A 15834-nucleotide genomic window follows, 5' to 3' on the forward strand; every position below is an offset into this window, starting at 1 on the left:
ACAAGCATTTTGCACTAGTCCAGGACTAGTGGACTACCGCTAAGGTCGAGCACTGATAGGCTTGGCCTACTTTTCCTAGTAATCAAAATTAATATTGTGCCTTTAAAAGTAAAGTGAAGTGGTGCATTTATATAGCTCCTTTATCACAAACGTCTCAAAGGTGCTTTACAATGATCAATTTACCCCCAGTGGACTGGAAGCATATACAGGCGCAAATTGCAGCCGCTTCTAAGCAGTCCATGCATGCCAGCTGGTACTCATTTTACCGACCTCGGAAGGATGGAAAGCTGAGTGAGCTTTAGCGGGAAAGAAGGTCGCCAAATATTCCACTCTCGGCAGAACCAGGAATGGAACCCGGAACCTTAGGGTTGGAAGGCAGAGATCTTACCACTGCAGCAACCCCTCCGCTCCCTCCTATGCATAAATTTGAATTAATGCCCGGCAACTAATAAGGGCTCCTCAGTGACCTTCCTTCAAATACATGAAGCTCACTCTCAAGAAGAAGCTAGTTGCTAAAAAGCCATTTAACCTCTCAAGGTGCTACAGACACAACCATTAAGGACACTTCAATTTAATAACAAGGAAAAGTCATTTTTAATGTCAATTTCTTCAGTCAATATTTGGCTCAAATTTTTAAATCAACTGGCCCCAGTTGTTCAAAGGTTGGATAACTTTACCAAGTGGACAAGTCGCTATCCAGACAGCAAAAATAATATACTTCGCGTTTAACACTGACAAAGGTTTTCGAACAAGCCTTTACTGTGCTTAGAATGCATATTCAAAGTTACGCCAGCAAAATAATACTTAAATTTATCTCTTAACAGATTGAAATATTATTGTTGGATAGTGACTTATAGAGGATCCACCGGATAAAGTTGTGATACCTTTGAACAAGTGGGGCCTGTTGACTATTTCACAATTCCTTACACCTCGGCTCCCAAAGATGTGATTAACTTCATCTGTTTCAAACACTGTAAAAACTAGTTTCTGCACCACTTGATTCCACTTTGGAGTATCACTGAGAAGAGAATAAGGGTTGGTGTCCACACCATCAGGTTGATGACAACTTCATATCAGATATACGTGTAATGGCAATGGTTATCTGATCAATGACCTAACAATGAAGATATTCCAGACATTCTTGGCCAGGCACTTGCTTTTTTATTCCATGTCCACTTTGATACAACATGTCAGCCAGACAGCACCAGATTTTCCTTGTTCACCAACCTCTCTCCACTAGTGACAACACTGCCAAGTTTGGTGTTAAATACAATTTTGTTTTTCTGAGCTGTCAACATGGTCAGCAGCAGTCTGGCATTTCCGCCAATTTACAGATGCTGTATGCATGACATACATTGTACATGTACTGAAAACTCTGGAGAACTTAAAATATCCCAAATTTATTTTTCAGTTACCATATATACAATAAATAATCGCCTGCAGATGATGTACATAAAAATTATAGTTCATGTTAAGCTTCCTTTTACAAAAAGCAAAACCTTCAATTATGGAAACAAGTGCAGAACCTCAAGGTTTAGAAGAGTATTTCAAAACAAAGTCAAAAACCAAGGAGAGATTTCCAAATGGATCTGTCACTGACAGTTTCATTTCATCAACTGAAACCCAACAAAGCTTTTAACTTGTGCAACTACCTGCAGAGCGTGACATTCAGGAATGCGTGTAGTTTTGAAGTAGTACGCCAGGCAATAGCTACTCTAATGACAAACAGATTGCTCTAGCCCAGTCATTTTGTCGACTCCATTGGGGAACAAAAGTCTCTCACACTTTTCGTGGTTTAGAAACAAATGATCAGCAAGTTGCGTTGGGTCTGTGATGGAGAGCTAGAGGAAAAAGCACAAATTATATATTTTTCATGTATGAAGACCGTATTCAGTTTAAGTCTAAATTCTTACTTTATTTAACCCGCTGACAACTGAACCCCCCTGGCCAACCCCAATGATGAATAGGATCATCTGGCATTGGACAGTTATATCTATTGAGTCCCATTTCCTAGGAGTCAATGGGATAGCTCATTTTCATACGTGTACATCTATTAAATAAACTATACAGACCTTTAAGTCCAAGATTTCCCCTATTTTTCTTTCTTTTGAGGAATACTCTCTCAACATATGAGAAGAACCAGCCTAAAGTTTGAGATAATTTCTTATTAATTTTAATGCCATGAGTATATTTAAAAATAAAACTAATGATGTCAGTACTTCCTGTACATGTATTTGACTTACTGACTGTACATGGCAACACAATAATAATTGATAATTATTGTCAAAATTAATAGAATGAGTGAGTTGAAAACATTGTAAGCATATTGCGCAGTCTGTAGGACCTCATCTCCTACACCGTTTAGTCGACTTGACCTCGAGCTCTGTTACATGTATCTCATCAGTTTGCAGTTTCCATTGACAGCAGGAATGGTGCATTGGTGAGAACACGTGCCTATCACCACTGTGGCCTCGGTTTAACTCCCACATCCGGCATCACAAGAGGTTTTTCTCCGGGTACTCCTGTTTTTCCGGGTTTGCCCAAAAACCCGAATCTGGAATCCGGAATAAGAAATCTGGAATAATTATTCATAAAATCCAGAATCCAATATAAAAACTTTAACCAAAGCCTTACACTAATTTGCTGAACAAAGTGAAATGAAACGAAATGAAATGATACAGAACAATCCTAATCATCAACAATTTGTGATGAATTGTTAACCTTACTATATAGCTAACCTTAGGCCTAAAGAAAGCATTTACCCATGCTAGCATTAGGCCAAAAAATTTGGCAAATTAGTGTAAGCCAAGTGACCTTGGTTAAAGTTTTCATATTGGATTCCAGATTTCTTATTCCGGATTCCATTTCCGGATTCCATTTCCAGGTTCCTGGTTTTAGGCAAACCCTGTTTTTCCCTCTCCTCAAAAACTAAATGTTTGATTTGAGTTTGATTTGAGTGCTACAGGGTCACCAGTTGTAAAACTCAAGTGAAGCTATGATCTTCGCAGTAATGAGAGCAATTTTTGCAATTGCATAGAGAAGGCTGGAAAATTCAGGACTTCAACGGGGTTTGAACCCGTGACCTTGCGATTCCGGTGCGACGCTCTAACCAACTGAAGTCCTGAATTTTTAAGGCTTCTCTACGCAATTGCAAAAATTGCTCTCATAACTGCGAAGATCATAGCTTCACTTGATTTCATACATGTATCCACAGTTCACATATGATTCATTTCATGTACCATTTCATCAGTTGTAAAACTGTTACGAAAGAGAGAAACGATCCTTGCACTTGTCTGGATAATTTAAGAAATGGTCTCTTTAATATAGACAGCTGAAAAATTCAGGTTGCTCCAATGGGATTCGAACCCATGACTTCTGCACTACTGGTGCAATGCTCTTGGCCACCAAGTGACCGATGAAGCCACACAGTTGGGGGCAGGTCAGTTTGTTGGGCTCATGTGTTCCTGTGAAAGGACTCAATGAAAGAAATGTAATAATGATTCATATATTTGCAGTGCGGGTTATAGAGCAAAGAGAGAAGTTCTTGCACTTTATAATGGACAGTTTTTCTTGTTATGTCTCTTATAGGCAGGGAAAGTGCAAGGACCATTTCTCTCTTTCGTCTATAGCCTGCACTTCAAATATATAATACATTCCTTACACATTAAATTTATTTAATAGATTACAATGCTGTACAACTACCTATCTTTCTTTTGTGGCATTAAATGGCATCAAAATAAAATTAATGACAAAGTTGCAACTTGGTTTGTGATTGTGAGGCTTTGATTTGTACTTAATTGTGGATCTTCGTGATAAAAAAACTAACCGAAGATTAGTTTCTGTTCACCTGCCACATTACCTTGTGATATATTCTTGTGTCATTAATTCTAACAAGCACACCATCAACTCTCAGGAAAAATCTCAAGAGTAAAAAGAAACCACCCTGCATGACTCGCTGAAGGGAAAAAAAAGAAACATTTACCTTCAAGTTAGTTTTAAATAGCAAAAGGTTCCTAAAGTGCCTAAAGTACATTGTATGAAAAGGCTTATTTGAAAGACTTTTTTGAAGAAAAGAAACATGGTACATCTCATTCTTGAAAGATCATCTATCGCTCTGGAGATATTAATTAAAGTTTTTGTGTAAAAAAACTGAGTATGACATCATCAGTGGTTCCAAGGGTACAACAAATCACAAAATCAAGAATATCCTCACAAATATTAAAAGCAGTTCTCTTCAAAATTGGCACCAATAATGTTCATCAGTCACTGTATAAAATGACAGCCATTGTGCAGTTGTCATGGCAACCATTTTGCTTCCAGATCAAGTTTGTGCTGTACTGGTGTTTCCACTTTTTGTCTTCACCAAACATCATTCACACTCAATGAGTTTATTAGGAGACCTACGGCAACATGGGCTCTATGTGCATTTTGAGCAGGACTGTCTGTCTTGCCTGATTTGAGAGGAAATTGAAATATTCCATTTAAAGTGTTGCTATGGTTATGTCATACTCTCCACTGTCTCGTACCTTTAAGTTATTACTAACCCTTGGCGATGCAGGGATTGTGTGGGTTCGATTCCCAGACTCGGCGTCATGCGTTGAGTTTGTTGGTTCTCTACTCTGCATCAAGAGGTTTTCTCCAGGTATTCCAGTTTCCCCTCTCCACAAAAACCAACATGATTTGCTTTCATTGTTAATTTAAGTTTTACAGAGTCCCCAATTAGTGCTCCAGTGCTACAACGACTAGACACTTAAATAAAGTTCCTTTCCTTTCCTTTTCATGCCAAGTTTGAATATCGCTTAAGCGATGTCTCATTATTTTACATTTTCAGAGATAATCTCGTTTTTGTGATTCATCTTCCAGTGAAACCACTGATGACATCATCAATATTTGCTAACTGCATAACACACAAATTAAAACTCATTGCAAATTATCCCTGAAAAGTAAAAAAAAAGAAGATACTTCATGACAGAAACAGCCATTCTTCATTATTTTGAAAGCCCTTTCAAATAGGGGTACATGTACATGTAAATAATTAATGCCCATTTGAAAGAATAATTTATAATTTTTTTACTCTATAGGCCTGCACTTTAAAGCACTACTGACATAAAAGCTCTCTCCTCATTTTCAACAAAATGTTCAAATCTGTGATATCCATTAAAAAACAGTAGATGGACTAAAACCAAACAAGGATTGTTTCTGTGTGCTAAAACTCGTAATTTATTCTCTAATTAACTGGAAAAGACAATCAGTGCTAATTATAAAAATACAAAAAGACAATATTCACCATTTTGACATTTAATTTTGCTATTCCATTATCTGCTAATTCATCCTCATACAATATGATATCCTCGTAGAAGAAAATTTTTTCTTTTACTTTTAGTTGTTCTAAATCTATTCTTTCATTGGTAGGTTCAACCTGAAAGAAAAACAAGAAAACATTGTTATCAACACAGCCACTACAGTGTACATGTCAAAATGAATTACAAAGAATGATTGTATCACAAATGAAGAAGAAAATAAGAATAGTAGGTTCACAAATTGAGAACAGAACAGTACTCTAGGGAACGATGTACCCTTAGTTGTGTTTTGAGTGTCGTTTACATTTCATGGTGGGGGTTCTCAATTGAAATTAACTTTTTGACCCTGATGGGAGGGCATTTTCTTTGAAGGGGGGCTTAAAGTGAAAGGCTGGCATAAAGCATTTCCTAGCATTTATGATAAGCTTAATATAACAAAACAGAGGTTTTTACTCCTTAATTAATTTTATGTAACAGGTGGATTTAGCTTCAATTTGTTAAAAAGTAATATTATTATACAAATACATGTAGCATATTAAAGGCTTAGTAGATTGACTGGTATTAAAAACATTCAATTTTGAGGACAAGGAAGTGTGGTACCTTCATAATGAGATCTTTTTCCCCAGTCAATGTACCCCTGTAATCTGTTGTAAATGTCCAGTCAAAGGGTTTGATGACTTCTGTGATATATTCTGAATCTTGTCTGTAAAATAATTTAGACAATACATTGTTTTCATGACACTCTTTAAACATTACTTTCATTAAACATCTGCTTACATGTAGGTACCTTGTACTAGCTATTATCCCCGGACGCCATTTTTTTAGACATTCTTAAACTTCCTCATCCATCATAAATATGCTTTTGCTTCAGGAAGTAATTAAAATCTCAATATTTCAGCAACACCACCTTAACCCCCCTTCCCCCCCCCCCCCAAACAATGTTGAGACATGAATGGGTTATAAGCTCATGTTCCTGTTCAAACAACATTGCATTAGGTGAGACGGGTATTAGTTATGGTGGTAGCAAAAAGTTAATGATTACTGGAAATTAAAACATCAAGGTACAAGTTAAGGTAGCCATGTCAGTCAGAGTTACAGTGACAACCACATAGCATTCAGTGACCAAAGTGTGCAATGTATGGAAGGCATTAAAAGTAATCTTCTTTGCGCACTGATGAATGCTTTATGCATCCCTCTGGCACTTTTGGTCACTCTTCTCATGAACCTTGAAAATAATATTAAGAAATATAATGAGACTCTCTCTCTCTCTTGGCATTTCATTTTATTTTTGTTTACTGCGTATACATTGTAGATATGTAGATTTTATATATTTCCTACACTAAGTACTCCTAAGATTACATGTATATTATTTTTTCTGAAAAGTAACAAATTAAAGAAAAATAAACCAATAACAACAAACTCTAAATACATGTACATCTTACTATTTTATTTAAGAAAAGACTAAGTTGAACACTACATAAATATTTGCATTTGAATTTTGGTGTTGGTGACAGAGAGCTCCCAATAATACTATTATAATTTCCATGATTGATTAGTAGATATGGGTAATTAAATGGTGATTGTCCAAAATCAAATAATTTAACGAGTTTTAGCTATTAACATCATGGGTGAAAAAATATGTTCATGAATAAGATGCCAGTTTGGCACTGTAGGAAATGTTGCTATGGCAACATTGTAATTTCACATGTAAAATTATCAATTGACGCTCAAATTTTGTGCCAAAATTAAGAAGTAATTTGTCACTCACGTTATTAACAGATTTAGTTTCTAAAAAAACTGCGGTGCTGCGTTGGTGGAGAAAATTGAAACAAAACTGATGTAATATTTTCCCTCTTCTCTAAAGGCTGCTTACCGGTAATCCAGTATTGTCCTGCTTTATTGATAGTGTTACAATGAAGTTGTTGAAATGTGGCCTTCTCAAAAGATTCACTGTGACATAAAGGGCTTATGCTCGAAACATCAGCTTTCAAACTTCTCTGCAGTGGTGAATTTACGATGTCAACCCAGTTGATAAACCCATTACTGTATTATTTACATGTACCCACCTACTGTTTTGCCACTCCTCTGCAACAGCAACTTTCATCAGGTCATGCTTGTTGTCTACTAGTCTAAGTGCATCAAGCGCATTAAACTGAATTCCAAATCCTGCAGCATGATCAATCTGTAGCGTGTTATCTCCAAAGACCATTTCAGGAAGAGACGGAAGTTCCAATTCAGCTGAGATCCTGAATTCACAATTATTGATCACTTTGTCAGTTACGTAATTGACAAGACTTTTTCCGTGTTTGCATAGCCTGATCTAAACACAAGGGGGATTGGGAAAATTTGAGACTGTTATATGCAAAGCCAAGATACAGTCAAGGGTTTGCATAACTTCCTCTGGGAAAAGCAGAGAGTGTGATGTGGCAACCATATTTACATAACTCTCATGCAAACACACCTAATGACCAGTGAGAGCATGCATAATATTTTAGTTATTATTTTTATAAAGAAAAATACAAAAGGGGTTTCACAGACAACATTTTAATAGTCTTGGGGAATTGGGGACTGAAGAACAAAAGAGGAATTACTTATGTCGGCGCCCTACCCCTTTGCCTTTTCGTCGGTGCCTTTGAAAAAGATTCCTACGAGTCGAATTCTAATCTAATCCATTGGGGAAGGGGGGGGGGGGGGGGGGGGTTCAGATTATAAATGAAATATGCTAACCCTGATAAATGAGAAAAAAATCCGAGACGACTCTACCAGAGAACTAATTAACGGAGAGTTCGTAAGAGCTAGGAGACTAAAGTAGGTTTTAAATATACAAAAGAAACAGATAACATCAAAAGAAGATTAAAATTAATAATAGAAACCACGGCGGATGATCTGCTGCCTTCTTTAATTTGTTGATTAGTGCAACAGTCAGGACGGTTCCTTCCTGCATCAACTCGCTCACCTTTCAGAATCGTCAGCTTTAAGGATAGAACCTTTCGTGGTTGTTATTTTCCAGGGTCCAAAAGAAAAAGTATCCGTTTTTTTCATGCTATTAATATAATTTTCGTTTCCCGATAATCAGAACGCTTTCATCGATCACAGCTAGTCGCAGCCTGTATTCCCTGTATATAAAGTATCTACCTTTGTACATTACGCACCGCTGATCAAAGAAGACGCAAGTTGTAAAAAAAGTCAAAATGGCGGAAGGTGCCAAAGCACGCCTGTGCAGCAACCGTCTTGAAGAAAAGCCAAAGTACAAGGGAATTATGACTTTTAACACTGCTGAAAAAATTTTGAGTTCATCCGATGAAGACTACGAACCACCTGAGTTTCCTTTTGAGGTTCCGTCATTCGTTTCACCAGTGTCATTTGGCAAGGAGATGCGAAAGCACTTTCTTCTAGATTTTGACAACTGGACATTTATTAATCACGGAGCCTTCGGTTGCGTTCTCAGAGAATCTCTGGAGACAGCTTACAAGTGGCAGTGCTACATAGAAAGGCAACCAGTGCGATTTATTGATAGAGAACTGTTAGCGTTTTTAGCTCACGTGAACAGAAGATTAGCAAGTTTTGTTGGTTCCGATCCAACAGATATTGTTCTGTTACCTAATGCCACTACTGCGACCAACACCGTGATGAAGTCCATAGCTTGGCGTCCTGGAGATATTGTTTATTTTTTGAACACTTGTTATTATACTGTGAAGAAGTTGCTTAGGCACCTTAGTCAGGAATGTGGTAAGAAAACAACACCAGATGTAGCGTCCTTGACAATGTGCATTCCATTTTGTCACCTGATAGAATTTGGCGTGGTTTTGAAAATCACGTCTTTGATTGACAAAGTAATGTTATAATGCCACGAGGTTGAAGCACCTCTGCATTCTGGAAGTTTGTTAATGGCTTTTATGAGAGGTTAGGCAATCCTTACTACCTTTTCTCCTATTCTTATTTGCTTTGCCTTGGAATCATAATTTAAAATTCCCACTGAGCCATGCCCATTGAAGTCGACCAGGAGTGTAGGGAGACTCATTCCAAAGCTGAGTTGTTAATAGCCCACTTTCGATATATTAAAATTCAGTCCGAAACAAAAGACATCATCTTGAGGCTCTTGGTAATAAACTCATACAAATCCTTATATTTATTCCCCAGAGCCTCAAGATGATGCCTTTTGTTTAGGGCTGAATTTTAATATATCGAAATTGGTCTATTGTCATGTTAGGCCGAAATCAAATTTTGGCCTTTCTGGCCCAAGCACTCGGTTGACTCTTAAGGGCATGACTCACCACAAGTGCCCCAAGCTCAGTGTGAGGGAAAGCCAACAAAAATATAAGGATTTGTATGGGAATCCCGATAAAAGACCTGATAAGATAATTTTACAAAAAAGTTACCAATGAAAAAGCCTAACCTTCTTGCCATTGTGGGTCGCTTCCTTCCTGTGTGGTTTCTTTTTTTTTTTTCAGATTTGATGCGAATTGAGCCATTATCATTTCCTTGGTTGTCAACGGTAATAGTAAAATAGGATGAACACTGAGTCAAATGTTCCTGGTTAAAATGTTCCCATGGCCACAAATCCACCATAGAATTCAAGGTCAAAGGTTTTTCTTTCATTTCAATCTGCTAGCCGCGCAATGGAAGCGCTGCTAGTGGTGTCAGGTGGTTGTTAGTGACTCCCAAACGAATCATTAAAATGATCGAAAAGATCCTCTTTCACTTTGAACACCACATGGCAACCATAATTGAGGTCAGTTTGGTAACTAGTCTTTGTTTGTCATCCCTGATAACGTTACCCAACAAAGACAAACAAAGACTTGTTACTAAGCCACAAACAAAGTCTCGTCAGCAAACCAAACTCAACGGTCGCCGTGTGGTGTTCAAAGTGAAAGAGGATCTTTTCCATCGTTTTATTGGTTCGTTTGGGACACTAACAGCCACCTGACGTCGCTGGCAGGGCTTCAATTGCGCGGCTAGCAGATTGAAATGGAAGAAAAACCTTTGCCTTTGAATTCTCTGTGGATTTGTAGCTGTGGGAACATTTTTAACCCTGTATTGCAGGGAATATTTGACCCCATTTGGTGAGCTCGTGAAAATTCAGTGTTCAGCCTTGGTATTTTACTATAACAGTACTGTTGACAACCGAGGAACTGATAATGGCTCAATTTGTGAAGAATGTGGAGAAAAAGCCACACAGGAAGGAAGTGACCCACAATGGCTGTAAGATTAGGCTTTTTCATTGAGAATTTTTTTGTAAAATTATCTTCTCAGGTCTTTTACCAGGATTCCCATACAAATCCTTATAATTTTGTTGGCTTTTCCTCACACTGAGCTTGGGGCACCTGTGGACTCACTCACTCACTCACCTTGAAAAAGTGAGCCCCAATTTTAGAACAAAGTCTGGTTGGAATGTCAGGGGCATTGTTTGCGTAGTCAGCCTCTATTTAATGAAGAAGCTAAAACAGGAAAAAGATTGTAGGCTCTGCAGGCAATGTAAGTTACATGTACATGTAAATCAAGATTGACTGAACACCGTTCATGGGGGATCAGACATTAAGGTTCTCTCATCATTTGTGAATGCGATATTACAATCTAGCAGAATCAATGTCCTTGGTTGATCCTTATTGTGGCTTAACTGGAGGATTAAGAGCAAGCCGTCACCTTGGGAATTAGCATAGGTTGATAGGTTGAAAAAAAAAAATGAACGACAGAGGCAATGGACCCAAAAACCAGTAGTTCTGTATCTTATACTGATTCCATGAAATTAAATATTGTAAAGCTGTGCGTGATGTCTGGTCCTAGAATGACACCAAGTTGTTCTGGAGTGAGACTCATTTGTGTTTCAATTTTTGATATTGCAGGTGTAATCTTGAAAGAGGTTACAATCACATTTCCAGCAAATAATCAAGAAATTCTTGAAAAAATTAAAGAAACTTTGGATGAAGGTACAAGACTTGCATTGTTTAGTCACATCCCAAGTAATTATCCTGTAGTGATGCCGGTCGAAGAAATGGTGAAATTGTGTCACAACAAAGGTGTCCCCGTCTTGATTGATGGAGCACATGCGTTGGGAAGCTTGCCGCTTGATCTCAGAACCCTCAAAGCTGACTATTATGTGTCAAATGCTCACAAGTGGCTTTCCTGTCCAAAGGTTTGTCATCAGGAGGTCTATGCATTCAGGTAGATTGCGAACAGTCTCTATTTTGCTCTAGAATCGTCGAAATGAACATGTACATTGAACTTAAATGCCTGAAATTGCAGGTCTTTAATACCACTGGCGTTGGTTTAGTGTGAAAATAGAACTCTAAACCAACGCCCGCAGCGACCCGCAGTTTCAGTCATTAAAGTTCAACGTATGCGTTTGTTTCAACGATTCTAGTGCAAAATAGAGACTGCTCGCAGTCTAACTTTCAGGTTATTCACAAGGGAAGTAGATAATGGCTGACACAGTGGTGGGGGCACTCGTTTCTCACCAGACTTGCCAACCTATGTGGGTTGGTAGCTGCACTAATTGTTAAAATTAATATTAATAATAATAATTGACCAATTAATAATTATGTAATTAATTAATTATTTATCAATAATTGATCAATTAATAATTAATTAATTAGTGAGTTGGTTATATATAATTAATTGTTATGCTTGAGAAATAACTTTTGTGTGTTTCCAAACTTATCAAAGATTGATTCCTGGTCAAATCTTTCAATGAAGCTTCAGTGATAGGGTCTATGATAATTTTCACAAAAGAATTAACTAAGGAATCCTAGATGAAGCTATTGTATCTTTAGCCTTCTTTCACTATCGAGGGCCTGTTCTCATAAAGTTAAGCTAGGCTGACCATCACAATACAAAAAGTAAGCTTCATGCTTTTAAACAGCAGTGCTCAGATATCAGACTGAATTTTTCTATTCGCCAAACTTAGTGGTACACGTTTGATTTCTGGGAATGTCTTCAGCCACGGTTATCATTTACCTATTACTTGAAGAGAAAAATATGCTAAAAACTGAGATTTTTTTCTGACAACAGCAGCCTGCCACTTGCTGTTGACATCAAAATGACGTTTCATCTTAATCTCAATAAAAATATGACTTACATTGTAGCATTTCAATCTCAACAGGGTTGCGCATTCCTGCATGTTTCTAAGGAACACCAATCCATGATCCAGCCTCTTGTTGTTTCAAGTGGCTTTAGTGCTGGATTTAACTCGCAGTTCATATGGACAGGTACAGTGTACATAGGAGTCCATATATAATATTAAGTGCTTTTTTATCACAAGATCGATCGGTTTTCACAGTATGCAAGTATCGCAAGGGCCACTATCGGACCTTCTTAAATAAAACTCAAATTGTTTATATATGTTTCCATGTTCTTTACAGGTCTGAAAGATTACAGTCCTTATTTGTCTCTGAACACTGGTGAGGCTTATTGAACGTAACTACTGTGCAGTCGACTTCCCGAAACTCGACCCTTCGCTAACTCGAACCTCGCACCTGGGGCCCGTTTCTCGAGAGTCCCGAAAAATTTTCGGGCCCGAAAAGCCATTTGTGAAATTTGCCGCTTGTTTTGGAAAACCGATCTTTCAACATGTTTTCAAGGCAACACAGAAAAAAATAACTGTGAAGTTTGACGACTTAAATCCTCTTTGTTCTTGAGATACAAAGGGAATTGTGGCACCCGAAAATGGCCCGTAAAGTTTCGGGACTTTCGAGAAACGGGCCCCTGAATTGCCGTCTTACATTTACTGCAATTTTACTGTCGTAAACTCGAACTTCCCGCTAACTCGAGGCAATTTTCGTTCCTCTTTAGATCACTCTCTATATAGTTTTACCCTCGATAACTCGAACCACGTCTGGGAATACGTGACAAATCAAAACCTTAAGTGTACTGCAGTCCAAAACATTTAATAAATGTTGAAGAAGCCTTGTAATCGTTGTCGTTTTCTGCATTACACAAAATTTGTCAGTCCAGTTCAGGTTTCGTTGGTTTGGGGTAAATGTAACTTCAGTCCACCGCGTAACGGTGGCTCAGTTGGTTGAGCACCGGACTGCCATACGGGAGGTCGTGAGTTCGACTCCGGCCGGACCAACACTCAGGGTCCTTAATTAAATGAGGAGAAAGTACTGGCTATGTAATGACATCTGCAAATGGCTCTCTAGTCTCCTCGGATATGGTCGATAAACCGTAGGCCCCGTCTCCCTTTTTTTCTCTCATAACTCTGTGGGACGTAAAAGAACCCACACACTATTCGCAAAGAGTAGGACTTGGATTTCCCGGTGTTGTGGTCTGTCCTCTGTGACGTATCATGGTTGGGAGGGTAAATGCCCGTCGATATTAGCTACATCAAGCTACTCTAAAATCCGAGGGTACATAAAGATATGATGATGATGATGATGATGATGATGATGATGTTGATGATGATGATGATGAGTGCCAGTATCTTCATAAAGGGTTAACTCCTTATTCCCAGTAACTAGAACCTTTTTCAATTTCCTTGAATGTTCGTGTTATCGGGAGTCGACTGTAGCTTTCCTCCTCTCCCCCACCCTACCTTCCTAGGTGTGACCTTACCCCTCTCGGGGAGAGACATACAGTCCCTTCTACCTTGCTATCGTGCTGTGACTTGTCGTTTCCAGCTGTTCATTTTGTTCTGTTTAATGATTTTGCTTCCTAGTGCTTTGTTATGGCTTTGATTTAAAATATTGAACGTCGACCGCAGCTTCATTTCTCTCTCCACTTTAATCCCCACCTCTTTACGAACTTGTGCAAACCTCGCATGGTTATAGCGGCGGCCTTTTTAGCATATGACGAAAACATTTCCCTTATCTCTTGTTTCTTAACGACCATTTTTAAATTGTACCAGTGCTAGATTTTTGGGAGACCATGAAACCTGAACGTATTCGCAAACACAACAACACGTTGGCTAATCAAGCAGCCCTGATGTTGGCAGAAAAATGGGGAACTTCCCTGCTGTCGCACGCTGAGATGTTTGGACCAATGGTGCTGATACGACTTCCCGATGCACTGTTGGACTGCGTCTCTTTACAAGGTCAAGAAGAAGCTGTGAAAGCTCACGCGGAAATGATCCAAGCTAAACTGCATTACGAGTTTAACATCGAAGTCCCTGTGAAATTAATTCAGGGTAAACTATACACACGTATCTCAGCTCATGTGTATAACGAGATAAGTGACTATAGCAGGTTAGGCGATGTGATTGCCATTATGACTAATGAAGCGCAGAACAACTCAATGGCTTACGAGACATACGTGCGCTATAAGTAGACATTTGAAGAATTAACGGGTTTTAACAGTTCTAGGAAGTCCTTGAAAATCTGTTGGTTTCATTGAAGAAATTATAGCTGTAACTTTGGTATTATGAAAAACTTCTTTTCCCCTTAGGATAAAAAAATGTCATGTGCAATAGGCCATTTCAGAAACGTGAGAGGACTGGGACGAGTTTGGTTGTTTTCCGTTTGTTTAAAAACCTAAGACATTCAAATGAAAGATCAACCAAGTTTGAGAGTCTTTACCAAGAATAGATGTATTTAGAGGAGGAAAATGGTGAAATAATATATCTTCAAATATCACCTAAAATAGAGAGTTCGTATGGAATGGGTAGACAGGCCACAAAATTATATAAAGGGTTTGTATGGGATTTTGCAACTTTTGCAAGTCTCCCATTTGGCCAATTTTCCGTAGAAAACTCTCAAACTTGGCTGGATAGCTTTTCATTTGGTAACATTTCAGTTGAAGAGTTTAGATTTTCAATCCAAGCAAGTATGAGAAACTCGTCCCAGTCCTCTCACGTTTCTGAAATGGACCATTTTCGAATTCTCACGGCTGGACTGGATCTAGCATGGAATGGAGGCTAATGCGGGCAAATCTGTTCAAATGCAAATTAATTTTTGCCCGCATTAGCCTCCATTTCATGCTAGATCCAGTCTAACCGTTAGGAAACTGGCCTATTTGTTTAAATGAGCACGGGCAATTTTTTTTCAGAGACGAACAGAAAAAATTTAGGAGCACTTATTTATTCCAAATTGCACGAAAAAACTCATGCGGTTATTTATTAATTATAGACATTAAAAAATATCGCAACGTACGCGAATCACTTAATCACGCAAAAGTTGCGCTATCGAGGGCTTGCATTCAGCTTTCCTGATCATTGACCACTAGCTCAATTATTCAGTTATAAACAAAAGGCATCATCTCGAGGCCTCGAGATGATGCCTTTTGTTTATAACTGAATTCTAATATATCGAAATTGGCCCACTAGAATGCCTGGTTTGTTACTGCTTTGTGCATTGATTGAGAATTATCCCTTTTCCTGCACTGGGTTTCCTGAAAACTGCATTTCTCTTGGCCAATCGGGATGGAGAAAATTTTCATGCATACTAGAGCTAAAATGCCAACTCGTGAATGTTTTCTGTCTTTCACATATTCACCTTAGGAACCCAAAACGGTGTTATGCTATCCTTAGTGTTTGAAAAAAACAAAACAAAACAAAACGCTAAATTGCATAAAATACATAACAGAGGTGAATAAATAATTTTAA

General features: G+C 38.2%; 2 protein-coding genes across 2 annotated transcripts; one reads left to right on the top strand and one right to left on the bottom strand.

Moving 5' to 3' along the window:
* Nucleotides 1-418: 418 nt before the first annotated feature.
* On the bottom strand, nt 419-8418 carry LOC137996811 (TIP41-like protein). The gene is made up of 7 exons (XM_068842398.1): nt 8257-8418; nt 7367-7546; nt 5901-6003; nt 5288-5419; nt 3860-3955; nt 2073-2144; nt 419-1841 (listed from the first exon to the last, which is right to left on the bottom strand). The coding sequence occupies exons 1-7, from the start codon at nt 8340-8342 to the stop codon at nt 1716-1718; spliced, it is 795 nt and encodes a 264-aa protein (XP_068698499.1). The 5' UTR covers nt 8343-8418; the 3' UTR covers nt 419-1715.
* Nucleotides 8419-8449: 31 nt separating this feature from the next.
* Nucleotides 8450-15109, top strand: LOC137996808 (uncharacterized). Its single transcript, XM_068842395.1, has 5 exons — nt 8450-9029; nt 11144-11433; nt 12400-12505; nt 12659-12697; nt 14143-15109. The coding sequence occupies exons 1-5, from the start codon at nt 8492-8494 to the stop codon at nt 14559-14561; spliced, it is 1392 nt and encodes a 463-aa protein (XP_068698496.1). The 5' UTR covers nt 8450-8491; the 3' UTR covers nt 14562-15109.
* The last annotated feature ends 725 nt before the right edge of the window (nt 15110-15834 follow it).

Source organism: Montipora foliosa, chromosome 3 (genome assembly GCF_036669935.1).
Source record: "Montipora foliosa isolate CH-2021 chromosome 3, ASM3666993v2, whole genome shotgun sequence".
NCBI classification, from domain to species: Eukaryota; Metazoa; Cnidaria; class Anthozoa; order Scleractinia; family Acroporidae; genus Montipora; species Montipora foliosa.

What these genes read in the sequence shown, in the direction of transcription:
- LOC137996811 (XM_068842398.1), bottom strand. Translation starts at nt 8,342, where the DNA reads ATGAAAAAAACGGATACTTTTTCTTTTGGACCCTGGAAAATAACAACC. An exon ending in GAGGAGTGGCAAAACAGTAG is followed by an intron (nt 6,004 to 7,366) that starts GTGGGTACATGT and finishes ATTATTTTACAG; the next exon opens with ACAAGATTCAGAATATATCA. An exon ending in GGGAAATCTTGGACTTAAAG is followed by an intron (nt 1,842 to 2,072) that starts GTCTGTATAGTT and finishes TTTTTCCTCTAG; the next exon opens with CTCTCCATCACAGACCCAAC.
- LOC137996808 (XM_068842395.1), top strand. Translation starts at nt 8,492, where the DNA reads ATGGCGGAAGGTGCCAAAGCACGCCTGTGCAGCAACCGTCTTGAAGAA. An exon ending in GCACCTTAGTCAGGAATGTG is followed by an intron (nt 9,030 to 11,143) that starts GTAAGAAAACAA and finishes TTGATATTGCAG; the next exon opens with GTGTAATCTTGAAAGAGGTT. An exon ending in TTATTTGTCTCTGAACACTG is followed by an intron (nt 12,698 to 14,142) that starts GTGAGGCTTATT and finishes AAATTGTACCAG; the next exon opens with TGCTAGATTTTTGGGAGACC.